Source organism: Giraffa tippelskirchi, chromosome 10 (genome assembly GCF_054371585.1).
Source record: "Giraffa tippelskirchi isolate mGirTip1 chromosome 10, T2T-mGirTip1v1.2.pri, whole genome shotgun sequence".
Classification (NCBI taxonomy): Eukaryota; Metazoa; Chordata; class Mammalia; order Artiodactyla; family Giraffidae; genus Giraffa; species Giraffa tippelskirchi.
In genome coordinates this window covers 48475428-48501525 of record NC_137284.1, presented here as the reverse complement: position 1 = coordinate 48501525, position 26098 = coordinate 48475428, and the positions used below count along the sequence as shown (strand labels likewise).

General features: G+C 39.6%; 1 protein-coding gene across 3 annotated transcripts; it reads left to right on the top strand.

The window, feature by feature from the left end:
- Nucleotides 1–2924: 2924 nt before the first annotated feature.
- Nucleotides 2925–26098, top strand: VSTM2A (V-set and transmembrane domain containing 2A). Of its 3 annotated transcripts, none has more exons than XM_081531108.1 (5): nucleotides 3408–3486; nucleotides 5286–5452; nucleotides 6634–6684; nucleotides 9425–9761; nucleotides 26010–26098. In XM_081531108.1, exons 1-5 carry the CDS (start codon nucleotides 3408–3410, stop codon nucleotides 26096–26098), a joined length of 723 nt encoding a protein of 240 aa, XP_081387234.1. The 3 variants fall into 3 exon arrangements, with proteins under 3 accessions (XP_081387233.1, XP_081387234.1, XP_081387235.1); XM_081531109.1 differs by lacking the exon at nucleotides 26010–26098 and adding an exon at nucleotides 25888–25964; XM_081531107.1 differs by lacking the exon at nucleotides 26010–26098 and having other exon boundaries at nucleotides 2925–3486; nucleotides 9425–10041.

Sequence of the window (26098 nt, the reverse complement as noted above, 5' to 3'; positions counted from 1 at the left end):
ATATTCTATAATCACCGAACTTGATGAGCCCCTCTCCAGTCAACTCTTGGATGGATGGATGGCTCTGAAAGCATTTGTAAAGGCCTACAGACTCATAAGGGAACAGTGTTTGAAAGACAAAAGTTAAACAAGTTTTTTATACACACAGAATAAATTCCAATGAAAATAAGAAAGGAAGGAAGGAAAGGGAAAGAAGGAAAAATAAAAACCAAAGGAAGACAATGGAATTAACTCAAGCTGAGAAAGAAGCATATAAACATTTCTATTATAAATGTTAGGGTTAAATAGCTGTGGCAACGTTCAGTCACTAAGATGTGTCTGACTGTTTGTGACCCCATGGACCGTAGCATGACAGGCTCCTCTGTCCTCCACTATCTCCTGAAATTTGCACAAATTCATGTCCACTGATGGGCTTCCCAGGTGGCACTAGTGGTAAAGAACCTGCCTGCCAATGCAGGAGACTTAAGAGACCCCTGGGTCGGGAAGATCCCTTGGAGGTGGGTATGCCAACCCACTGCAGTATTCTTGCCTGGACAATCCCATGGACAGCGGAACCTGGAAAGCTACAGTCCATACGGTCTTGAAGAGTCAGACAAAACTAAAAGGACTTAGCACACACACGCCCATTGATATTTAAACTTTAAAAAGGAAAAGAAAAGACCAAAAGCTAATTCAAAGAGAAAGAACACAATAATAAAAATGAGATCATAAATTTTTGTAGCATCTATTTCATCAGTATTTTCAAAGAAGATATACGCAATCATTTTATAGGATAAGGCATAGTAATGAGCAGGAAATATCTCTCTCACAAGTGGATGAAGACAGGTTGTCTTTCCTTGAAGTTGCTTCCAATCTTACAGGAGAATATAATGTTTTACAAGGACTTATTTAAAACAATGGGACTTAGAACTGTGTCATTTGGTATACTGAATATATTTGGGTTTTAATTCAATTTTATTTCAAACTATTCATATAGAGACATTTGTCTTTAATAAGGCAAATGTTCTAAAGGAGGTAATGCAAATGTCCTTGTGATGATGTACCAAGTATTAAGAAGACACTTTGGTCTCACTGGCAAGACTGAAAATAAAATATATATCAGGCAATTTTCACAAGGAAAAGAGCATACATTTTTTCCCCAATTTTATCTCCCTTCTTTCTTCATTTCTTACTAACTTTTTTCCTTTCTTCTTTCCTTCCTTTCCATCAGTTTCCTTCTTTCACTGCTTAAATGCTTATAACTTTATTTAAAGAAGCTTGATAGTTTCTCTGTCCTATAAAAACGTTTCTCATTCTACTTTTCACATCTTCAACTTATTTTTATTGTACTTCTGCAGTTACATTGACCAAGTTACCCTTAAAAAGAGTTGATATGCTTTGCTAAATTAATTCAGAACTTCCTTTGCTTAAAATGGACACCCTTTTCTTTGTATTAGAAACAGTTCTAATAGTAGATAACCTTCAAGTCAGGTCATTTCCATAACATATTAATCTCATGTTTATGTGAAATATTCAAAGAAAGCTAAAGCCTGGTGATTAAACACTGCACACATCTTGTTAGGCATATAATTTAAAGCTGGAGGTGATTAACCTCTGAGGATCGAATATCTTCAAACTTTTATTTTTCAGATAATATTGTATTGAGTAGCTGGATTAACTTGGAATTTCTTTCTTCTATATTGTGAACACATTCTCCATAAGAGAGTGTTTCGATGTAAAAATATTTATTTTCTTGAAAAGACATCCTTCAGAATTCTTTGCTCAATAGAGGAAGGATAAAGCGTCATGTTAGCCTAAACATGAACAAATCTTTCTCCAAGTCTTACAGTCTGCCAAACCACAGTGAAAAATAAATATATCTCCAGAAAATAATATTGTTATGAAGTTATTGTGCCTTAATTTTCTGAACATTTAAGTTACTGCTGTATTCAGCAGATAAGTGGTTTAATAATCCGACAGTAAATTTTTTTTCTGGTCTGTGAAGGAATTAGCCAACTACACATTTTTAGCAATAAAATGAAAATGCATATATGCATTGCTTTCCTGACAGCATTGCTAACACTTAGTCATATTTCCAAATAATACTAAAAATCTGTGGTAAAGTTGCATAGAAGTAAGAGTGAGAATAAAATATCTGGTACTGTGCTTAAAGGGCAAATAATTTTAATTTTATTAAGATTTAAATTCACTGCCTAACGGTGGACAGAGTATTTAAAGCGACAGATATTGTTTTATAAAGAAACAGAACACACATCTCAAATCTTCTCCATGGAAGATAGCTAGATTTGTTCCAAACCGTAAAACTTACTGTGCTTTTTCTTCCTAAAACAATATTTCTTATTAATAGAATCTTAGGGAACATTAAATCATTACTGTGTTAGCCAAAAGAAAAACAAAACAAAATAAAAATAGATCGTGCAATAAAGACCCTAATGGTATTTGAGACCCCTCCCCCACCTCCAGAATACACGTGAGATGGAGGCTGGGAAAGCAAAGTAGTATATGAATTAGCAAAAACAAATAAATGAAAGCATAAAAGTAAAAGTGGTACGACTTTTCTTTCTGGAAAATTCCCTCAACACGTGACTTTTTGTACTTTTCGTCTCTTCCATTCACCAGCAAGAGTGATACGGACCCTGCAGAAGCCGCTTCTCTTCCGCGGGAGGTTGCTCAGCAATAAATCCATGTGAAATAATAGCTTGTGCTCTTCCTAGTTAAGGCAGTTAATAACTGGTTAAGCGACATCTCCCTCCAATGGCTGTTTCCGTCGCCCCGGCGCAGTGTCTTTCTCCCAGTCCCTTCCCTCTCCTTTCCGGCGAGCTCCATCCTCCTCTCCCGCCCGCGGCCCCAGCTCGGTACTCGTAGCCCCGCCGCAGTCCGCGCGCCGGGGCTCCGCCGAGGCGGTAGAGGCTCATTCGGCCGGAAGCAACGCGTGGAGAAGGATCGCTGCCGCCGCTCTCCGAGACTCTGGCGTAGATCGAACGCGGCCCGGCGCGCACGGAGTTAACGGCGCCGCGGCGCGAAGAGGGGAGACGGCGCGAGCCCGCGAGGCCCCCGCCCCGCGTTGTCCCCGCGCCCCGCGCCCCGCACCGCTGGCTGACGCCGACCCGCCGCAGGAAGCGGAAGGCTGGCAGCCGAGCGGCGAGCACTACTCCGCACCGAGGTCCGGGTGTGCAAGCGCAGCCCGCCAGAGCCGAGCCCAGTACCCAGCCCTGGACCGCGCCGCCAACTCCCAATCCCCGCTGCGAGTCCCCAGAGCAGTCGGAGCCGGCGAGCGGCGGGATGTTTGCGGCGCCGCACCCTGGGCGCTGAGACCAAGCCTGCCTGACAGTGGCATTCCTTTCTTTTGAAGCTTTTTGGCTGTTGGCTATACCGATGTGACCCCCCCGCCCCTTACACTTTTTGGAATGATGGGGATCTTTTTGGCATATGTTGGATTTGTTTTCTTTTCCTTTTTATATGTACAGCAAGGGCTTTCTTCTCAAGGTAAGTCTGTGCTCACTGGCAAATATGCATTTGCTCTCCGTGTCCGTGTGTGTGTGTGTGTGTGTGTGTGTGTGTGTGTGTCTTTGCGTTCAAAGAATGGCCAGGCAGATGTAGTCAGGTTCTTAGCAAGTAACAAAGAATAGTGTTCTCTTTGGCATTTTTCTTTAAAGTTTATTAATAGTAGCCCAGCTAGATTTGAGAGCAAATCCAGTTGGTTCCTGACAACGAGGTGGGTTCCTCGGTGAGCACAAACACAGAGCTATAAGTGTGTTTGTGTGTGTGTGTTTGTGTGTGTGTGTGTGTGTTCCCTCTGTGTGCATGCACAGGGTAACGACTCTTGCATACATTATCATCGCAAACAGAGCTGGGAATGGGGTCTCTCCATAGCGAGCCCTCCTCTATGTAGGAAGTATGGGCTTAGAGTTTCCTTTTTCTTTGTCCGTGTGACTTCGTTTGCGTGTGTGTTTATCAAAGGACAGACTCCTCTGAGGACCCATAAAAAGGCACGACTTGCATTACAAGCAGCAGCAGCCTGCTGAATCCAGTTGTTCAGGACTTCGCAGGCTGCAGTGATCATTTCAGCACCATGAACAGATCACATCTCTGCTGCCAGAAGACTGCATCACTTCTGCAGACAGAAATGCCATCAACGGAAAAGTCCTTTTCAGATCAGAATGTCTAATTAACATCTCCCGTTTCCTCTAAGTATAAATACAGTTCTATTTCAGTAGAGATCGTGTTGGGATTTTTTTTTTTAAAGAGACACTGATGGCGCCTTGCTTTAAAAAGTGGGGGCAAAAAAAAGTGGGGGCAAAGTGCATCCACCCTGAATCGACTCTGCAGTCCCCCAGTCCTCCTCCCCATGAGTACGCATTGAAGCTGTGCACTTCCTTAAGCTACAAATCTCTCCTAGACTTCTAAGGAAGCATCATCCTTTCTCAGAGTGCCTGTTAGACAAGAACAACCATCCAATGCGTTCCGTGTTAGGAAAGTGCCTTTGGGAGAGAGGAAACATATTTTTGTGAGTTTCACCATGACTCCATGAATCTTGCAAACTAGCAGTGTCAAGACTTGTAATGAAAAGGCTCAAAAAAAAAAAAAGTCTCTAGTAACTTTAGAACAATCTTAAATCTGAACCAAGCCCTGGTGTGTGATTCTTACATCCCATGATGTATGACAATTTACAATACAATAGCTTGTTGGAAACAGATATAAAGGTTAATTTGGAAAGAAAGAAAGAAATATCCACAGTTAGAAAGTGTGCAACTTGTTTCGATGCTGTAGCCCTCCAATCACAACTGATAATGTGTTGTGATATATATCAGGGATGTAAATTTTGACAGATAATCGTGATCTTTTCTCTATTACATGGAACATCCAGTTAGTCACAGATTGTTTAGAAACTTGGACATAAGAGGCTCTCTTCATGTATCAGCTTGACAGATTTGTGTAAAATGTACTTCCCTGAATCCCTCAGTAAGTTTTGGGGAATACTGCAGTCTGAAAAAAGGTATTTGTATCTAACTGTGAGCAGCCTGGCTAGCAGAGGGGAGTTATCTGCAAGCTTGTTAACCTTTCTGTTATCTGGATTTGATCAACAACAAAATGATTTAGGCATGATACCAAAAATAAGCAATAAAGAGGCCAAGGAAAGCGGTGGGGGGAGCCTCGGGGATGTCATAAAGGGGGGTTTTGTTGCTTTTTTTTTTTTCAAAGACCCAGGAAAATGTAGTGAGCTCACAAGAGATGCTGTCAAGAGTGGAGTGCATATTCCAAAAGGGTGCGTTTCTGTTTTGCAGCAAAATTTACCGAGTTTCCGCGGAATGTGACAGCAACCGAGGGGCAGAATGTGGAGATGTCCTGCGCTTTCCAGAGCGGCTCCGCCTCGGTGTACCTGGAGATCCAGTGGTGGTTCCTGCGGGGGCCGGAGGACCTGGACCCTGGGGCCGATATGGCCGGGGCACAGGTAGCGGAGTCGCGTAGCCCGAATTACCTGCTTCGTGTCCAGCCCACTCACTGACTTAGACTCCTGAGTGTCCAGCTGGGATCTTGACCACGATGGTGTTGGGGCGCCCCTGGGAACACCCCTGGCTCGCCTAGCGGCAAGGATGACGCCTAGGGATGCCAGGGGGTGAACCCTGTCCTAGCGACACCGCGTTAAAACCAAGGGAAGGCAGGTTGTCCAGTCTTTCCCGGTTAAGAACTGGGAATAGACTCCTCCTTTTAGTACTGGACATTGTCAGCAGCCCGTGATGGCACTGCTGCGTTGATACATCCCCGAACACACGCTATCCTTTCAGTATAGTGGGATGGAGACAAATTCTGTAGGTTTTTCCATCACCCCCACCCCCACCCCCGTGGGTTCGTAGCACCTCTGCCAGACGCAGAGGGAGGGAGGGAGGAGAGAGATGGAGAGGAGGGGGAGACTGAACAGGAGGAGGAGAGACAGAGGAGGGGGAGTGGAGGGGGAGAGAGGAGGTGGAAGGAGACCGAGGAGGGAGGTGGGAGATAGGGAAAGAAGGAGAGACTGGTTGACAGCGGAAAAAAAGGGAATGGGGAGTGACGGAGGGACCCGAGGCGACTCGAGTGGAGAGGGGGCGGGAAGGGGAAGAGAGAAGAGGGGGCGGATAGGGAAACGACGGTCTGAATCTAGAAGGAGGTAGTTCTGCAAAAGAGGCTGCGGATGTGCGGGGGCGTGTGAAGGTCTGTAGGAGTGACAGCAGGGAATGACAGAATGCAGTCCCCCGAGTTCCCAGGTCCCCCATCCCCCGCAGACTCGCGCACCCCGGGCACTGACCCGAAGGCAGCCCCTCAAGCTCCCGAGTCCCCGTCCCCCGAGTCCGAGCACGCCCACTCCGATTCCCCCCACCCCCCCACCCCCGGGGTTCCTTGTCTCTGAAGTCCCCGACCCCCGGAATTCCCACTCTCCGGAGTCCCTAATCCCCCACTTCCCAAGCCCCTGCCCCCCAGCCCCCAACCTTCAGAGCCCCGAATCCCCGCTTTCGAGTCCCCGAGCGCAGCCACAGGGATTGGTCCCCTGGCGGGTGGCTGGGGCAGCGCCCCTCCTTCCAGGTTTGCACCGCGGAGGGCTCCAGCTGGGCGAGGTCTGAGCATCCGTGTGCCCCCCCTTCCCGTCCCTCCCCACAGGCGGAGCTGCTGCCAGACCGGGACCCTGACGGAGACGGGACCAAGATCAGCGTGAGTGTCAACGCAACCGCTGCATTCGGGCCCGGGGCACCAGTTAGCGAATTTGGGTTTTCAAGTGTTTTTACTTACTGTCCCTGATAGAGGAAATTTGCACACGCAGTACGAGAGCCCTCTGGCTCTGTCTTAGCTTACCTCACTGGGTACAAACACACTGAAGCAGATTTAGAATTCATACAATAAAATTATTTATCTTAATGGCGTAAATATTTGAAAAATTACTTGGGAATCGTTTTGCACCCAAAGAGGTATGTGACACTTCCTTGCCCTTATTAACTGTAAAAGGCAGCAATACTAATAATATACATTCAAATTTATACCAATAATTATTCTTCAATACCAAGTAAAAGACGAAAATTGTCCCAGGCAGGAAAAAAAAAAAAAATTAAAGCATCCAACAGGGTGTTGAAGTTGTAATGAAAATAACTCAACTTTGAATGTCATTCATAATTCATATAATGTATTTCTAATGCCAGTGTTCAAAATCATGTACTATAAGACCAAAAGCCAATATAAATATAAAAGCATTGTTAGAGGATGTTAACCTGTTGAAAATACAGAGATGTGTTTCTACTCTACTGCTTATTACTGCTCATAATTGTCTGAAATTAGAAAAAAAACATTACTATACCTCAGAGGAAGCCATCTATAATCACTTTATACTAATAGAATTGCTCAGTTTGTTGATAATTAGTAAACAAATTTCCATTACTAGAAGTAATATGTGTATAAGGAATCTAAAAATACAATTACTCACATTTTAAAAGGAAATTTATTCTGAGGCTTTTTAAGAGCATATAAAGTGATAGAATATTGGGGTTACATCATAATTAAAAGTGTAAAAATATGCTAATAAAATCAAATTCTCTAATCTAAATATATAATCTCAGCATGGAAGAAAATATCAAAAATAAGATATAAACCAGAAACTCCCAATTTCTTTTCATAAACTCACTGACTTTTTAGACTCTTTCAATTTAATTATTATTATATCACAGAATCTGTTGTTTTCTGACAGTGCTAGAAAAGCTTTATTGGTAAGATCAGTTATTAATGATGTTTTTCTTAAATATTTCATTTTTATATACCCATATAATTAGATAGATTGTTTATTTCCTATCCATCTTTCATTCTTCACCCATACCCCAATCCTCCAAAGACCGGTGGTAAAGCAGCCTCACACATCTTGACCTAGGGAAGCATGCAGCTAACAGCATTATCAATGCCCAGAGTTCATACAATCTAGTCGACTGGAAAGAGCTCTAAACACAGAGGTAGAAAGCAGTGTGTTCCCAATTCACCTGGTATGTGACCTTGAACGTAGGTCCCAAGCCAGCAGTTAATTTGAATTCCCAGGTGAGTTTTCACAAACTACAGAATGAGCTTTGCCCTGGAGAGATGCAGAGCGTTTCTGCATTAATCCAAATGACAGTATTTTCTAAGCCTCCTCAGATGATTTTAGTGTACAGCCAACATTGAAAAGCACTGACCCAAACCCCCTAAGACTCACTTTACTATAAAATGGGATAATAAGAGTATATAAGCATTCTGACTACCCCAACATTATCAGGAGACTCAGTTGAAAATATATTTGAAACTATTGTTTTCCATTAGTTTTACAGTCTTAATAATATTCATATGTAATTTTCATGCACATAAATGCATACTTATGTTTATGGTTCAGATGTTGAAAACTGTTTATATATACAAAAACTACATGTAAAAACCAGATGAACACTTCCCAAATTTTCTAAATTATTTATGGCCATTTGAAAGTGTAATGCTCAGTACAGGAATAACTTTCTGCCTTCTCACTTCTCTTCTTTGTCTTTTGAAATTAATTTGAAAATTATCCAAATCCAGATCTTGAATGTCATATGAAGTCCATCATTCTGTCAGTCATGGATAATATGATAATATGATATATATAAAATTTACCTCTTCTGATAAAGATGCTTACAGATCTATTGCATATTATGTAGAATGTTATATATTCTATATAACTATATATATATATATATTCTTGGTGTTAATCTGGTATAAACAATATCAGAAGTGACAGGCAGTTTCTATTTTGAAAATCAAAGCAGTGTTTAATTAATGGCATCTCAAGTTCCAGCAGCACACAGACCCTGTGGTAGAAGGGGCATGTACTTCGAGTCATAGGATTTCAGGTGATATTAATTTTCTCCCTGACTCACACCACCCCATGACTATAGATCAGACTACACCAACAGCTGGAGTAAAAACTTTACTATCCAAGTCTATTTTGTCAGTTCGTTTAGTAATCATCCTGAAGTGGGGATTAAAAACACATTCTCACTTAAACTCAGCTGTGACCAACAGCATGTTGTTGTGATCTCTCAGAGTGGTAGGTAGCCTACAGTGAAGAAGAGAGGCTTTGTAAACTGAATGTGTTTGGTCCTGCTTCATTCAGTTGAGCTCACCTGGCAGAGGCCAGTCCCATGATGGGACCAAATGCAAACCACGTGGCTGATGGAATCTGGTCCAGCTGGACTGAACTCATGTTTCCATGATCTTGTGAATCTAGGTGTTAATAGAGTAAGATAAATAAGATCTTCTAATTAGACTGCTGAGGAAATCAAAACCTTTCTGACTATGGCTGTGAGGCCAGTAAGACTTTTTAATTTTCCAACCTTAGCAGGCTCAGGACAAGATACGGGAACCAAATCACTTGATGTAGCACTTTGTTTTTTTACTTGCAATTTTTCAGACAGTGAAAGTCCAAGGCAATGACATCTCTCACAAGCTTCAGATTTCCAAAGTGAGGAAAAAGGATGAAGGTTTATATGAGTGCAGGGTGACTGACGCCAATTATGGAGAGCTTCAGGAACACAAAGCCCAGGCCTACCTAAAAGTCAACGCCAACAGCCATGCCCGGAGGATGCAGGCCTTCGAGGCCTCGCCCATGTGGCTGCAGGATATGAAGCCTCGCAAGAATGTCTCCGTGGCAGCTCCCAGCAACATGCACAACTCTGCCAACCAGCGAGTGCCCTCCACTTCCAGCCCTCAAGAGGTAGCCAAAATCCCCAAACAAAGTCCACAATCAGGTATGGAAACCCATTTTACCACTCACAAACCCTCCACAGGAAGATGGGTCGTTGTAGACAGATTTATGTGTGACGGTTTCTCTAAAATTGGAGAGCTAGTTCAGTTAAAATGAGGATGAGCTATGAGAGCCGGAGGCTGACCTTTCTTGAGGGTGTGGATTGCCCCATTAGTCGCTGGCAGTGCTTCATGTCCAGGGAATTTGAGGGCTGGGCTTCTTTTTTCTTCTGTATTTACACTCTATAAGCACAATAAATCATGTCCATTTGGTTGCATTATAAATGCATGTTCATTTTCTCTACAGATTTATGTATCGATAATGACCCAAATTAAGAGACTTTCATTTCATCAACATGTAAATGAAAGAGACACACCACATTCTCAGGGACCCATAGCTTTAAGCAGGACCAGTTACCAAGGGCTTCTGATTTTGAAGGAGAAATTTCAGCTGCCTGTGATGAAAGTAATTATGGTAATGGGAGGAAGTAAGGAGGGTGAAAGGCAGAAAATGGTACAGTGATAAGGCAGCTCCTGTCAATGTGGCTTCGATGCCAATTTAGAAGCTTAGTCACACATTTCCTAAGTCAGCTGTGCAAGTTAAAGCTGTTCTGAATAGCATTAATTTATGCAATGATTCAGCCAATAGAAACTCACTGAAGTTTTAACCTTGGCATGGAATGAGCAGTACCTTACACTACCCTAGACTGTTCTGCATCCTGCTCAAATGCTTGATGCAGTATTATAAGATGACGGGAGCATAAAATATTGAATTTCTCATTTTTGAGTTTGTCTCTTTATAGCTTATCATTGAAGAATTATTGATACTACTATTGTAATACAAAATTATATTGCTAACATTCAAATTATTTTTAGCTATTAAATTTTTAAAATTTCATCATTTTATCAGGATGATTTATATATAAATAAACATTTAAATATATTTTTAAATTTATATGTAAAAATATGTACATATATATATATTTATTAGTCACGTCCAACTCTTGAGACCACATGGACTGTAGCCTGCCAGGCTCCTTTGTCCATGGAATTTTCCAGGCAAGAGTACTGGGGTGGGTTGCTATTTCCTCCTTTTCTCCAGGGGATCTTCCCAACCCAGGGATCAAATCTGTGTCTCCTGTGCCTCCTGCATTGGCAGGATTCCTTACCACTGAGACATCTGGGAAGCCCATGTGCATATGCATGTACATATCTTTAAATCCTTATTTATAAACAATATTTTAAAAATAACATGTGCCACCCTAGATTCCTCCTTGGGCTTCATGTGCTAATGGAAACTATTTGTTGTGAGCTTGACTAAGGGTCCCTGTGATGTAGGTAAGCAGCTATTCCAGCATGTCTTGCTCATGGCACCTCATGCCGGGCTGAAAGGAGACAGCTTCTCTGAAGCCAGATTTGTGTGACTTTGTCTTATTTTCCTCTTTATCATCTCTTTTGTTCCCCAAAGGAAGAAAAAAACATAGCTAAATGTATATATATATGTACACATACATATGTATACACACATACACACACAGAGACCCCTAACAGTTATAATTTTTTAGCTGTTATTTGATGAAGATTTTATACTTTTGGAGACATTGTCTTCCTTGCTTTCTCATTGTCGAAAGAAGAACCTAAACGCTATATGCAAAATTACAGAGATCACTCAGTAGACAATTTACAACCTAATTGATGAGGACTCCAAATCATGGAATTGAAGTTATTAGCCTACATAGAATATTCCAAGCTAGAAATCATAAATCCATTTTGTGGAATCAGACAGATTACTTATCCCAGATGAAGGATTCTAACCATAGGATGAAAAGTTCTATTTCTAAATTCTTTACATTTTGGATTGAAAAATGTACTCTAAAAAGATTCATTTCATTTTAATATATTTTTCTTAGTCTTGTGATTGGTGCTAAATGGTAAAGGCTATACAAATCTGACAATTTTCAAAGAGAAATCACCACTCATTTTCCACCCCATCACCAGCCTCACCCATTGCTTCTTCTAAAGGAACAAGGTGTACTGCTCAAGGAAGCCTGTATCCATCCAAAGCCTTTTCCACTAAAAATTATCAGCAATAGCAAAGGTCAATCTGAAACACACCAAAGTTTTTCATTTCTATTTTCTTCTACCACTGAATACTGGAAAATATTTTATATACATTTTATGTTTTCTAACTTCTAGTGCAGAAGCTATGGTGGCAGAGCCACTCATTTTATTCATGTGTAAGTCTCTGTGCTTGCACAATTATTGCATAAGATACAGTATTTGGGTTAAATATCTATATAATATTTCCTCTAACACCCACATCCTGATTTGTAATTTCACTTTATGATTTTCAGGTTATATTCAAATAAAGCTGATTTCAATACCCATGCTTCATTTATTCACTCTCCATCCTTTTGAGAGCTTGTATGCCAAGCACAATGATACAAAAATGGAAGATGTACTTCCATTCTTCAAAGAGTTTATAGTTTTTATATTTTCAGTTGTGAGAAAACAAAATATTTGTAAATTCCACTGACCATGTATCTTTCTTTTCCTGTTTCATTAAAGGCAAGACATGATGAAGACAAAATAATTGAAATCTTGCCTTTACAGACCAACAGCTATATTAGCCTTTTGTTTTTTCACTTGATATAGGGAGGCATGCGTCATCCATGGTACTGTGACACTATAATACCAACCTGTTACCAAAAGCTGGGACGTTGGCCTTTTATTTTCATCACAGTTTTTACTTAGTTGACTGAACTATTTAGCTTGAAATACTCAGTTCCTAATTCATACTTCTTTCTGTCAAAGTAGTTTTGTCTCTCTTTGAAGGAAAAGTATTAGCTGAAAATAGCTCTGAATATATATTATAACATTCAAATTACTCATTTTTCCTAGAGCAGAAATTTATGTTAAAAATATGGAAAAATAGTATTTTATTATCTGTATATCACAAAATATATAGCTACTTTACCAGATTTTTTTTTCAAAAGCTATTGAGCATGTAACTATCCAATTGAGCTGTATCTTTATGGTATTTATTTTTAATTCTTTTAATTCTTCCTACATTTGATAATCCACGATTAGAAACAAAATACTGAAGAAAACTCATAAAGCAAATAAATAGAACTTAGCTTTTTCAATCCCTTAGTTGTTTCTCTTCTCCAATCTTTGTACCCATAACTAACATTTAGAATGTCCTATAGGTGTTCTGAGGGTAACAAGTCCTGGTTCTAGCATGAACTGGTTTAGTTCCATCTGCACTGAGAACAGATCCCCAAGTACCTCAGTAAACTACAGCATTCTCTACTCATTTCTTTCTGTCTCATGGAGAACATCTACTTCATACAGAAGCCAAACATCCCCTCCATCCATGACCACCCCAGTTTCCTACTTTTGTCCTTCCCCACCCAGTCTATACTCCCTTCTATGGATCCCCTCTCCACACCCTTGCCAACAAGCCAATGAAGCTGTGAATGCAGCCTGGCCCAGTCCCACCCTAGCCTGGCAGCTACACCCCTAAAGGTCACTGCTGCTGGTCTCCTGAACTCCCCTCTGGCCCCTTCTAGTTGACTGTTAGCATTCCCCTTTCTCTCTGTGGACTTCTCCAACTTAATTCCTCTCTTAAACGTAGTTCTTTTCCCATTCTCAGTGCTCCAATCTCATCCATTTCTGCGGTTTAACTACTAAGTTTTCCTTAGAAAATTTCTCAATCTGTTGCAAGAAGGGGAACCCCTTCCAGGGCCTGAAAGTGGGCTTTTGTCTAACAATCTGAAAGGAATTGTCCGAGGAGACACATGTGCTGACAAAGCAAGAGACTTTATTGGGAAGGGGCACCTGGGTGGAGAGCAGCAGCGTATGAGAACCCAGGAGAAGTTCTGCCACATGACTTGCAGTCTTGGGCTTATGGTAATGGGGTTAGTTTCCAGCTTGTCTGTGGCCAATCATCCTTTTTGGCCCATATTTAGTGACTCGGGGTCCTTGCTGGTGGCTTTCACATCACTCAGCCAAAATGGGTTCCAGCGAAGAGGATTCTGGGAGGGGATAGGACCTCACAGGTCGAACATATGGACTGATATCTCCTCTCTTCTTTTGACCTTTCCCAAATCCTTCCTGTCAGTGGTAGCTTGTTAGTTCCACATTCCTTACCAGAACTTCTTGTTGTAAGATAACTCATACGAGTGATTACTGTTGTGCCTGGCCAAGGCAGGTGGTTTTGGTCAGTGGTTCCCCTAACAAATTGGCAGTCTGATCCTGACTTCTCTCTGGAGAGCCAGACAAGGGCTCGTGCTGTCCCCATCACCACCACCCCCCCTCCATTACCACCATGTCTGTCCCAGGAGCCCTTTGCAGAGCAGAGCCCCTGCACAGTGGTTGACAGCAGCTGTTGACACATGTGCCCCTTGGCCCCACCCTGAGCCTGGACTGGACTGTGACTACTGTGACAATGAGATAGGAAGGAGTAATGCCTCACCAGCCAATTCCAGACCTTTCCTACAAGAGGATAGGCAACCTCTGCTGTGGCCTTAGAGCCAGCCATTGAGCACCAAGTGCAGCTGCCTTGAGACGTGGTGCTGACTGAAGGCAGCCTGCCTTTGATGTGAGCCTCAGCTGACCATCCCCCAGACCTGTGAGACATAATAATACATTGTTGTTTTAAGGTGCTAGGTTTTAGGGTGACTTGTTTCACAGCAATAAATATTTAGATCAGGTCCCTAAATATTAAAAAATTGAATTTATTATTTTAGCTTTCTCACCAAAAAGAAATGTTCTTCCTCTGGTGTTCCCCAGTTCTCTTAATAACACCATCACAGGTAATGAGGAAATCTTGAATATGCTCATATCTCAATATGTGGAACACATCACAACAGAACATAAGTATTAAATAATTATTGTTTCCAAAGCACCTTCAGATTTTCAAGGTCTCATTTCCAGCTGTTTCTCCTGATTTCCTAGCTCTCACACATAATCTTCTAAATTGCTCTTTCCTGAATGTTTTCAGATGTTTCTTACCTCTGTGACTTTGAAAATGATGTTTTCTTTCCCTCTTTGCTGGACTCATACTCAAATGCAGATTCTTTTATAAAACTTTCTCCTGTTGTCTTAGAATTGGCTGTTTCCTCATTCAGGTCCCCACAGCAACTTGTTTACACTTACTTTGAAGTCCTCATTGTATCCTTTTCCCTGGGGCTTTCCTCCTTTCAGTGCTAGAAGTCCCATTTTCTGGGAAACCTGACACACATACAAAATAGTAGTCACCCTAAAGATGACTTTTTGGCTACAGAGATCACCACTTCTTTTGCCTTCCTGTAAGTGTCTAGAACAAGTGGACATCTTGTTTGGGGAGAAAAGGAAGAGAGAGAGGGCAGATATAACTTTGCTTTTGTCTTCTTTTTTCTTATATTTGCATAAATCGATTACATTGCCTCTGTTTCAAAAATGATCAAGACTCCTAAACAGTGCTTTTCAAAGTGCAGATTCCTGTGCCAGACTTACAAGGAAGCTTATTAAAACATTCATATCCCAGAACAAATGTCTGAGTCTAGAAGCAGAAATATCCATTTTTATGTGCAGTTAATTATGAGAATCATTCTCTCTAAAAAGTTCTTATGAGTGAGAGAAAAAAATTTATTATGTACTGTGAGATGTGTGTGGATGTGTGTGATACTAAAAAATACACTTTTAGAAACTGGTCTTTTGTTATTGTTTTTTCCAGTATTGTTTTGGACTTTTGTGATGCTGTTCTCTTCAAGCTGGCACTCATAAGAAAACTGGCCAAAGTTAAGGTGTAGTTATGTTTCCACGTGTGGTTGCTCAGCAGGAATACTGATTCTCTGAACTCAGAAATGTGATTGTTGTGTTTTCAACATGATGTGAACCTGAGCATTGAGAGGCAGCTGCTGCTCCAGCTGCTAGAATCCAAGGGCTCCAGAAGCTCCTCTCTGGCTTACAAATGTAGCAGCTTTCCAAAAGTGGTCAAAGTTAGAGGAATGATCTTACAGCAGATTTCAGAGCTGGTGAGGGGAGGTAGATGAGGGGCTCAGTGTCTTGCTGGAGATTATTTTCCTGAGTTAAAATATGAGGAAATGGTACACGACATCTAGGTAGAGAGCCACATGTATAAACCAGACCTCAATGTTGATTTTGGTTTAATGATCCAACTTGGCTGCTTATACAGGTTAAATTAATTTTATCATTGTAATTCTATCAGTTAAATGGCTGCTATGTAAATCAAGCAGCTATGAATAAGATGAAAAATAGATTTGAGGCAATGCTTTGGATAATACAGGTCAAAGGATCTGCTGGAGCTATGTTGGAGCTTGAATTATGCAGAGTAGGAGTCTGTACTGGCTAAATTCTCTTGTAAACTATATTTAACTTAACTGGTTGAAATACAGTAACTAGTTGGTTCTGAAAAACCAAGGCTCCATTGTGTGCTGTAAGGGTTTTTCAATGCATGGCCACTTTGGGGTTCTGCAAGGTTAATTTGTAATTACTAGGGCTCTGTGATTGAGGAGCCATGAAGCAGAATTTGCCAGTGTTTTAAGATCTTGTCACAAATTATTTCATTCTCCTTAAGGTTTCAGGAAGCTGCCAGAGAAGCTTTATCTAGATAGATGACCAAAGGGTTGAGAAGTTGCTGGAAAGACCTCACTCTGTTGGTCAGAATAGCGCAAATTCTCAAGAAAGGCACAGGCTCCTTCTTCCAAGGAACAGTGCTGCCACCTATAGCCTGACACAGGTGTATTCATTTCAGCTGCACGTGCTCAGTTGCTCAGTCGTGTCTGAGACTGTGATCCCATGGACTGTAGCCTGCCAGACTCCTCTGTCCATGGGATTTTTCAGCAAGAATACTGGAGTGGGTTGTCATTTCCTATTCCATGGGATCTTCCCGACCCAGGGATCAGACCAGCGTTTCCTTCATCTACGGCATTGGCAGGCAGATTCTTTACATCTGTGCCAAATAGGCAGAAATCCAGGGGAACATACTTCTTAGACCAGCTGGTTCTCTCACCAGGGGAGGTGGTGGGCACAGTTGTTAGACTGTTCTCATCTCATGTCCATCACTCACAGCTGCGTGTACCTCTGCTTCCTCAGTTATTAAATAGGAATAATCCTCACAGTTTTGAGAATTAAATGAAATTATATACATAGAGAGTGTGTCACTGATCAGCTCTCGATAAGTGACAAGTAAGTTGGCTGTGTGTAGGTGATGAGCTAAAGAAGGGAGAATGGGTCTTCATTCCTGACTAATTTTATTGTTTGTAATTTCAGAGCTTCCTTTTTTTGTTCTGTCATAGTGACATTAATTGATGATAAATTTTCTCCTACATAACCATACCACATTAGCCACCAACTGTCTTGACCAAGGTTATAACTAGATGGTTGACTTTATTGGTAACAAAACAATAAAATTCCAAAGGATTTTTAAGTCTTTGAACTGTGATCTGAATAAGTAATGTGCTTTTGGTAGCTGAAGTTATACACACTGTCTGCTATTGTAATTAATTCAAGTTTTCAGAAAAGACCCTCAGAATTTTTTTAAATCACAAATTAACTATGGAAAGTGAAAGTCTCTCAGTCCTGTCCAACTCTTTGTGACCCCATAGGTGCATCTGAAAACATAAACAAGAATATTATTAAAAGCTTTAAAGAGAGAGAAAAGCAAAATGGATTTAGAACCTTATAATAAGAATGGCATAGTAGTAATAGATAACAGATTGTTTCCTAGATACCTTGTTTGTTGAGTGAGCTGCACACAAATCTCTCTGAACCTCAGAGTCTTTATCTATAAAACTGAGGTAGTGACACATGTGCCCCAAATAATATTTCAGCCTTGTGTCATAATATACTTTAAACATCTAGCAGAGTAAACCTGGCACATGAGTGAGTTCGTCACTTTTTGGTTCTCTGAAATAACCATATATAAAGAGGGCAATAAAGGAACATAAATATAAACAGAGAAGTTTCTAAAATCATAAAATACAATAACATCTGATGAATTAAAATATAATAATTAAAGGTGAATTTATTTAATAAATAACAAAAAAGATATTACAATTTAGGCTACATATCCAAATGAACTTCAATTAATTAAAGAGCTGAGCAGAAAAGAAAAATTTGACACAGGAAGATTAGCATAAAATCAGAGGCCTGATGATTTAAAGTTACTAAAGAAGGTTTAAAGTTACAAAATATACAAATGAAAATAACATTGTACTATAAATAATTTAAAACATTTGTTTGATTAAATCAAGTGTAACTAATAAGTGGTGTAACAGACAAGGAAATATTCGTGTCTAATACTCAGGGAAGGAAGGGAACATGTCCATTTTAGAGTTGCAAATGATTATGTAATCCACTCCAAATGACTTAGAGAAATCAAAAGTGATCATGTAATATCAATAAGCTCAAGGTAAAGATATAAACTTAAATCAGTTCTCCATATGACAGCAATAACCAAATAGAAAATATTCGAAGCATAATATATAATCCTTAATAGTAACAAGAAAAGGATATAACATATCTAATTTTTTAAGGGAATAGCAAATAAGTAGTACAAATATGAAAACAATTAGAACACTTTGTTAGAAGAGTTTAGGTTTGAATAAATGAGAAAATATGCTGTTTTTGGATGAATAATCTCAGTACTGGAAATATGTCAAGTTTTTCAAAAGTATTTGTAGATTCGTTGCATTCCCAGTCAAATCCATAGTCAATTTTGAAAAGTTGACACATGTAATTTGGCAAAGATGTGGCTCAGCTGGTAAAGAATCAACCTGCAATGTGGGAGACCTGGGTTCGATCCCTGGGTTGAGAGGATCCCCTGGAGAAGGGAAAGGCTATCCACTCCAGTATTCTGGCCTGGAGAATTCCATGGACTGTATAGTCCACGGGGTTGCAAAGAGTCAGACAGGACTGAGCGACTTTCACTTTCACTTAATAATCAACACATGTCAGCAAGGTTACAGTGACTCAGGTATTCTGCTGTATCATTGCTTGCAGGTTGAATTGATACTTCCCTTCTGGAGGAAAATTGTCAAGAAAGATCAGTCTCAGGACTTGAGATTGACCCTGAGATGATGCTCTGGGAAGAAATTCCAAGGAGCTCAGGAGTGAGGCAGACCCAGACCTGTGAACAGGAATGCATATCACAGAGCTCTACCCACAATGGGAAATACTCAGAGGACCAGTAGGAGGGAAGTGTCCCAGTGAGCATGACAAAATCATACAATGGGTAGTAAGCACCTTCTAGAATCATGTCTTCAAAGAAAGTTTAATGAAATTAGAAAAGAACCAATATGTGATATAATGTGAAAAAATATAGGACATAAAACTTGAAAGTGAAAACATAAAGAATACTAAATTTTAAGTCAGTTTGAGATATTCACATAGAAAAATGACAAGAAATAATAGAAAAATGCCCATCAAATTATTTGATTGTTTTGTTTGTATTGATAACATTTGTACATTGATAATTTATTACTTTTGTCATAAGAAAAAGATAGTTTAAATTGCCCAAATTTAAAAATAAGCCAATGTCAGACAGCTCTTGAGAGAGAAAACAAAGAAAATACATTTAACAAATAAACAAAGGCAAAGTAAAAGTTCTGTGTGATTGTAAAGCTTATGACAAACTCACATGCATGTACACACAAGTGTGTATGTATATTAAAAGCACTATGGTGAAAGTGGTATCCCTAGAAATTGCTAGCAGCCTTGAAATTAAGAACATTATATCTTATTTTCTGGGAGCTGGTTGGAGAATCTGACCATCAAATTATTCTTATTTGTCTAAACATAATGGGTATTATCTTGATAAATTTATATTGATAAAATAAATCAAGCACATATAAAGTCTTTAAATAAAATTTCATGCAATTACTTTTCCTCTCTCTCTATAATGTGACTGACTGAGCACCCAGTTTGGAGGAGATCAAAGTGATGATCCCAGGGGCGCCAAGGAAAGTCAATACTCTGAGAGATTTTATACATGTTAAACGTGTTTTATTTCATATGAGTGCTTCAGAAAAGTCCGAGAGAGCATTTCTGTATGAATTCAGAATCCTATCTGCATTAAAAGATCCAATACAGGTTAAACTCTCAGTGCTTGAAATAAAGCAAATTGCAAAAGCTAGGGGCACCTTTTATCAGCTTCCTTAGGTCACTGTCCTTACTTGTGATGAGATCAGAACTCTGGCTCACAGGCCCTCAGCAAAGCCATCCCACCTTGGCACCAATTAGATTATTCTTGAGTTGAATGTGCTTCTTTAAGTGCTCAGACAAACATTTGTTAAGATGCAAATCAGTTTCTAGCCTCAGACAGAACTCCTGAGTAGCAGCCCTTCACCTACTCTCTGAGCAAACAGTGTATTGTATAACCCCTCTCAGTTTCAGTTCCTTAATCAGCAGAATGATTGTGGCAGCCTCCTGGGACCACAGTCAGAGGTGAAGAAATATTATCTGCTATTGTCCTAATCATGACCCTGTCTGCACCAGAATCAGTTCTTACTTGGATGAGTCAATTACAGTGAAAATGTGCTGTTTTGAGATGCACTGTGGTCCTAGCAGGGGGAAGGCAGTCTCACTTTCATGTGCCCATTCTTGAGTTGCTGTAGAAAGTTGGAACCCCAAAACCCTGCTGTAAGCAAAAAAGTCTGGAACTTTCTGTGGTGAATGGGGTATCGCTCCTGCACCTTGTCACCTAGACCTTTGTGTACATGGGCAGCTGTGCTTGTCTCCCTCAGCTACAAGAGGCCTCATAACTAGAATAGAGGTGTAAATCTGTTGACTGAAGAAAAGCAGGAAAGGAAATTTAAACAGCTGCTGCCAACATGCCTGGGCAAAAAGGCAATTTATGTATTAGGTCAAAATGAAGCACATTTCTTTTAAAAAATGGATCTCTATAAGAAATTGGCACTAATTTCATACGAATTTAATAAAAATATATTATTTTCAAAAAATTATAGGATAAAATCATCCTATTATTTGACCCTTCCCCTTAAGTCGTGATTTAGTATGTGCAAACCTGAATAAAAATTACATTAAAAGATAGCTCAAATTTTCTCACATAGCTAATTTCATGTGGTAAAGCTGACACCTATAATAAAAAAGAGGCCTGTTTGTCCCTAGAGCTGTAACCTAGACCTCTTCACAGGCAAAACAGGTATTTCAGTGTAGCTTCTTTTATTATTGGAAAATTTCAATTTTAACTTTGTTCATAGGATAAGCATCACTAATATTCACTTTGAGAAAATTAAGATTCTGGAGCCAGATCAGAGAGCCACAGCAGGACAGAAATTGTGTCCTTTCTCTTCTCTTGCTCCTTTTAATCCCACTAGATACTCAAACAAGAAGAAGAAAAACCTATGAGGATTATACCTACATCTGTAGATTGGTGCCCTGAATTGTGACTCTTCCCTGTATCAAAACCAAGAGTTGTCCTCACATAGGAAATTAATCCATCAAAAAAATCTCAGCCCAGAGAAAGAGGATATTTGAAGAGCTGGCAAGATTTAGATGGGATAAATTATCCAGATAGTTGTCTCAATGTTCTACTTACTTCTTTGAATTAAATATCCATATCCCATATCTTTCCTGGTGGCCAGAAGCTTTGGTTGTCTTTCTCTTCCCATCACTAATGGTGGTACTTTGAACATCAGCTTAACTTTTCCCGGTTCCAGGCTATCAAATTTGGATTAAAAGTATAGAAAAGAGTTCATAGAAAGAAGAAGACATGTAAGAATAAGGGTGGACCACATCTCATTCAAATATTTAAATGAATTTGGAGGAACCTTTAAGATGTAAAAGACTATAATGTGAACATTTCAAAATACTATTATATGATCAGACATTTGGCATACTATATGGCACAAAACGAACTTTATTTATTAATGTTTAAGAAAATAAAGAAGCTGATCTTTCCGTATCCAATATTTATCAGTTCAGTCTTGGAGGAAAGAAGTTTATTTTTTTTTTTCCCTAAAGCCAGTTGCATTTTCTCTGAAAAGATTATTGTGTATTTAAATAATTGCTTCACACTTTAATCTAACATGTGGAATCAGTGAGGCAAGGTTGCGATGCCTGAGGAAGTTTCAGAAAAAAAGCACATCCTGACCCTGAGTTGATCTGACTGCATCACTGTGTCCTCATTTCTGTACCTTTGTTTAACTATCTATTAACTGTGTAACCTAGATTGAGTTATTCCATGCCACTGAGTTAAATTTTCCTAATCTGTGTGCTCACTGCATGGGCCTAATGAGAGGATGGACTAAGACAATATTTGTATGTCACATGTATACGTATTCCCTGACATAGTAGGTGCTGAATCTTCCAGGTTGACGCGAAGGAGAGGGTGCAGCTTTGTTCAATCTGCCCAGTGTCTTCCAGCCTCATGGCTGTAGATGCAGGGGGAAAAAATGGCAGTTCAGATGGAACCATCTAAAAAGGAAGGTGCAAAAAGGGAGCCAAATCCTTCCATCTGGCAAACAGATGAGGGCTAGTCAGGCTTTCCAGCTGGGAGGCTGTGCTGAGTTAATCAAGGCAGGAGGAAGGCAGTGACTGAGAATGTGGGTAAATGGGTAAATGGTTCCTTTTCCACCTGATCTCCGAGGACTCTAAGGTCTTGACTCTGTGTTGTTGTGATAGGTTCTTATTTTGTCTTGTTTCTTATAAAAGAAGTAGATGGAATTTTCTGTTATTCTCTGAAATAATTGTTATGCATAGTGAAGATAAAATGTTTGAAGCTTTTCTCTTTCCTATTTCTCATTGGCCAAACTCATTAGTCACAGACAGGGTCCTGGGCAGCGGTCTTGTTTACCTGCATCCCAGTGAGGGCAGTGTGATGCACTATTTCGAGAAACAAAAAGGGCTGAAGAAGAAAGCTAAGTGCCTGTACTCATGGAACTTCTAAGAAGACTTCTTAGACTTTTCCATTTGCAAAACGGAGCAAATCCTTCCTCCCCCTACCTTACAAAGGCATGAGAAATTTCACCTGAGAGAGCACTGAGGAATCTTTAAACATAAAAACAAATGAAAGGCATCATTATTACACTGAAGTCAAAGGATATCATGAAATCACATTCTGAATCAGAGAAAAATCTTCAGATTCTGTTAGACTGCTCCTCATTGAAGCATGTTATCTGCACATTTTCTAGCCATAATTTAGATAATAGCATCTCCCTTTATTCTTCACAGGGTATTTTATGTTGGGGGCAAAAGTTTAAAAACTCAAGGCATTGCTTTACACTTTGAAAATAATAAAAAATAATTGCTAAAATTCTATTCCTGCCTTCAATGAGTGTATAGTGTAATCAGTGGGGTAAGATACAAATATAATGAATTATAAATCAATGTGAGCCCTGTTAAGGCCATAAGAGAGGCACAACCAGAATCATCAGGAAGGTTGGAGGAGAGAGAGCTTACAGCTACCTGATGGGAACAGACCCAGCAGAATGCAGGTTATCTGAGGGGAAGAGTTGCTTAAATGAATGATCATTTTTAGGGAAAAACAGGTTATCTAGCTTGGTTTGAGCACAGAGCAAAAGGAAGCCAAATAAAGCAAAACAGATGACCAAACACAATGTCTGGCATCCTCATGGGAAAATATATATAAAACAATAAAATGCAAACAATTGTTATGCTCATTTTAGGAAACATCAAAGAAATAAATACATTTTTTGAGATTTCAGAAGTGAGTGGCTGAGGAGGAAATTAGAAGCCAGGGCTCCTGACTGCAATCCTGAATCTCATCATTCCAAAACAATAACAGCAACAGAGCATGATGAGTAGCCAAAGTTTGCACTTTACAAAAAAAGTCTTGTTTTTTTAAAATTTTCTTTGAAATAAACCACAGTATGTTTGATAAAACAATATTATATTCAGAATGTGTGCTTGTGTGTGAAAAGTTGCTTTAGTTGTGTCTGACTCTTTGGGACCATAGCTTTCCAGGCTCCTCTGTCCATGGGATTCCCCAGGCAAGAATACTGGAGTCTGTTTCCATGCCTTCCTCCAGGGAATCTTCCCCACCTAAGGATTTAACCCACATCTCTTACATCTCCTGCATTGGCTTTACCAATAACACCACTTGGGAAGTCCTATATTCAGAACAGTGTACATCTAAATGAAATTGACTATGATGATTATTTGTTAAAATTACATAGGACTCAGTATAGCATTTTAGATTCTCAGATTTCACTGTTGAAATCTTTGGGGTTACAAAGATGAAGAAGCACATATCCCTTCTTTCCAGACATAAATAAAACCTTTAGAAAGAAGAGAGAAATAATCTGTGATTTGATGACAAAACAGATTTGCTCTAGAATTTACTGTAGAGAAAAAAAAAAAAAACTTAATTGGCTTGACAAATAAATTTCACTTAATGAACAATATGCTAGCAATGCAAGTGCCTAAAGTGGATGAATGATTACAATCTGAAAAAATGTTATGTGTTGCAATGGTTTATTGCATAACTGATGGTAATGCAAAATATTAACCTTAAAATATTCATTACAGTGTATAATTGGGTTTGTTTGCAGTTATACTGCCCATGTAAATTTTGTTTTAATTTGCAATAATGGACACAATATAATAGAAAATGTTGTATCAGAATGGTAGCTGTTCCCTTCGAATCTCATCATTCTCAGGAATGATGGACATATCCTGTGAAGTGTTGATTAGTTGAGAAAGGAGGCACATAATTCACAGTTTCAGCAAGTTTGAGCCAATCTGCAATGCTTATACTGAAAAGGAAAGCATTATTTCACAAAACATCATGTTTGAAGAGTGAATCATTTTCCTTGGTTTTATTGTTTTTAGCATTTTTTAAACTTTTATTCACTATCAGACATACTTTGTGTCAAGTACTGCTGGCAATTTAAGGAGTCACGTAATCATTTTCTTTCTTTCTTTCTCTTAATAAATGAATTCCTGTCAAAGAGTCTCCCTTCAAAGATAACAAGCACACATATTTAATTTTGGCTCTGATGCAAGTGATTCTGCATGGATTGTACATATTTTCCTTTTATAATCTTTATATTTAGAGCCACACGTGGACTGTACCTTTACTTTTGCATTTTTGAAATTTGTCAACCAGCTTGAGTGAAGCAACACGCTCCAGACACCCACCACTGACCTTGGGTTTTGAGTTATCAGGTTTCTGTGTTAAGTACATGACTCGCCCCCTACACAAAGGCAAATCAATGGTGACACTTAAGTAACCTAACTGAAAACATTAATGTGAGTCTGCTAAACCACCCCTTTAGAACCCTAAATATTTACTCTACAGTGACTTTTTGAGAGTGTGTGCTTTCACCTTAATTTCTATCACTACCAATGTGGAGTTGAACATGATTTAGCTGAAATATTCAAAAGATTGAATTTGCCTTCCTTCACCCCGTTCAAACCCTTTTAACTTTTCTTGAATTAAAATAAGGGAAGAAAGAAAAGAAATGCTTTAAGGTCCATCACATTTTTGTTTTCTTATCAGTAATGATTATTACTAGTAAAGGTATATCATTTACATTCATGGATAAAATATGTGAAGAAAAATGCAAAAGGACAATTTCATTCCCTCCCTTATGTAGTCTCAGAGAGCTGTCAAACATGTCCAGTTCTTGATAATGCTATATTTTCTTCAGATTTTAAGGATAAAAAGTTGGGAAAGCTCTTCCTCTAAAAGCAGATGCCCAAATGCACACACTACAGAACCTGTTCTCCTTGCCCTTGAGAAGCCTGCTGCCTTTGGTTTGGTTTTCACCTCCTGTGGTTTTACACTTGCAGTTGTAAAAGAGGGGATGTGTTTTTAGACACCCATTTAGGAACAACCAAATGACTATAGGGAATAATTCTCACAGAATTGCTTGAGGGAAAAGTATCTGCATTTGTTCCTCTCAGTGTTCCCAACCGTGAAATGGCATGGTTTGAAAACAGACAAAGCAAACAAGACCACTTCCTGGGACTGAAATACTTTGTATGTGTTGTTATTTGCAGTGCATGCCAAGACATTCATGGGCACCAGAGCCAAGCTGGCGAGCTAATTAAATATATATATGTATGTGTTTAAAACAGCCTAATAAGGAGCATTGGAAATCTTCGAGATGAGCGAATATCTTATAACTTCTTCCGCAGGTGCGAGGATAGCTACAAGCCATGGACTTTCTGTCCTGCTTCTTGTCTGTGGCTTTGTGAAGGGTGCTTTGCTTTAGTCTAAAGTGCTGACTTTTTTCCAATATCACTTTCTCTTCTTAAAGCAAAGAGCAAATCGCCTGTAAAATCTACGGAGCGGACAGCAAAATTGACCCTAAACTCCAAGCACCACTCTGCACCCACTGTACTCTAA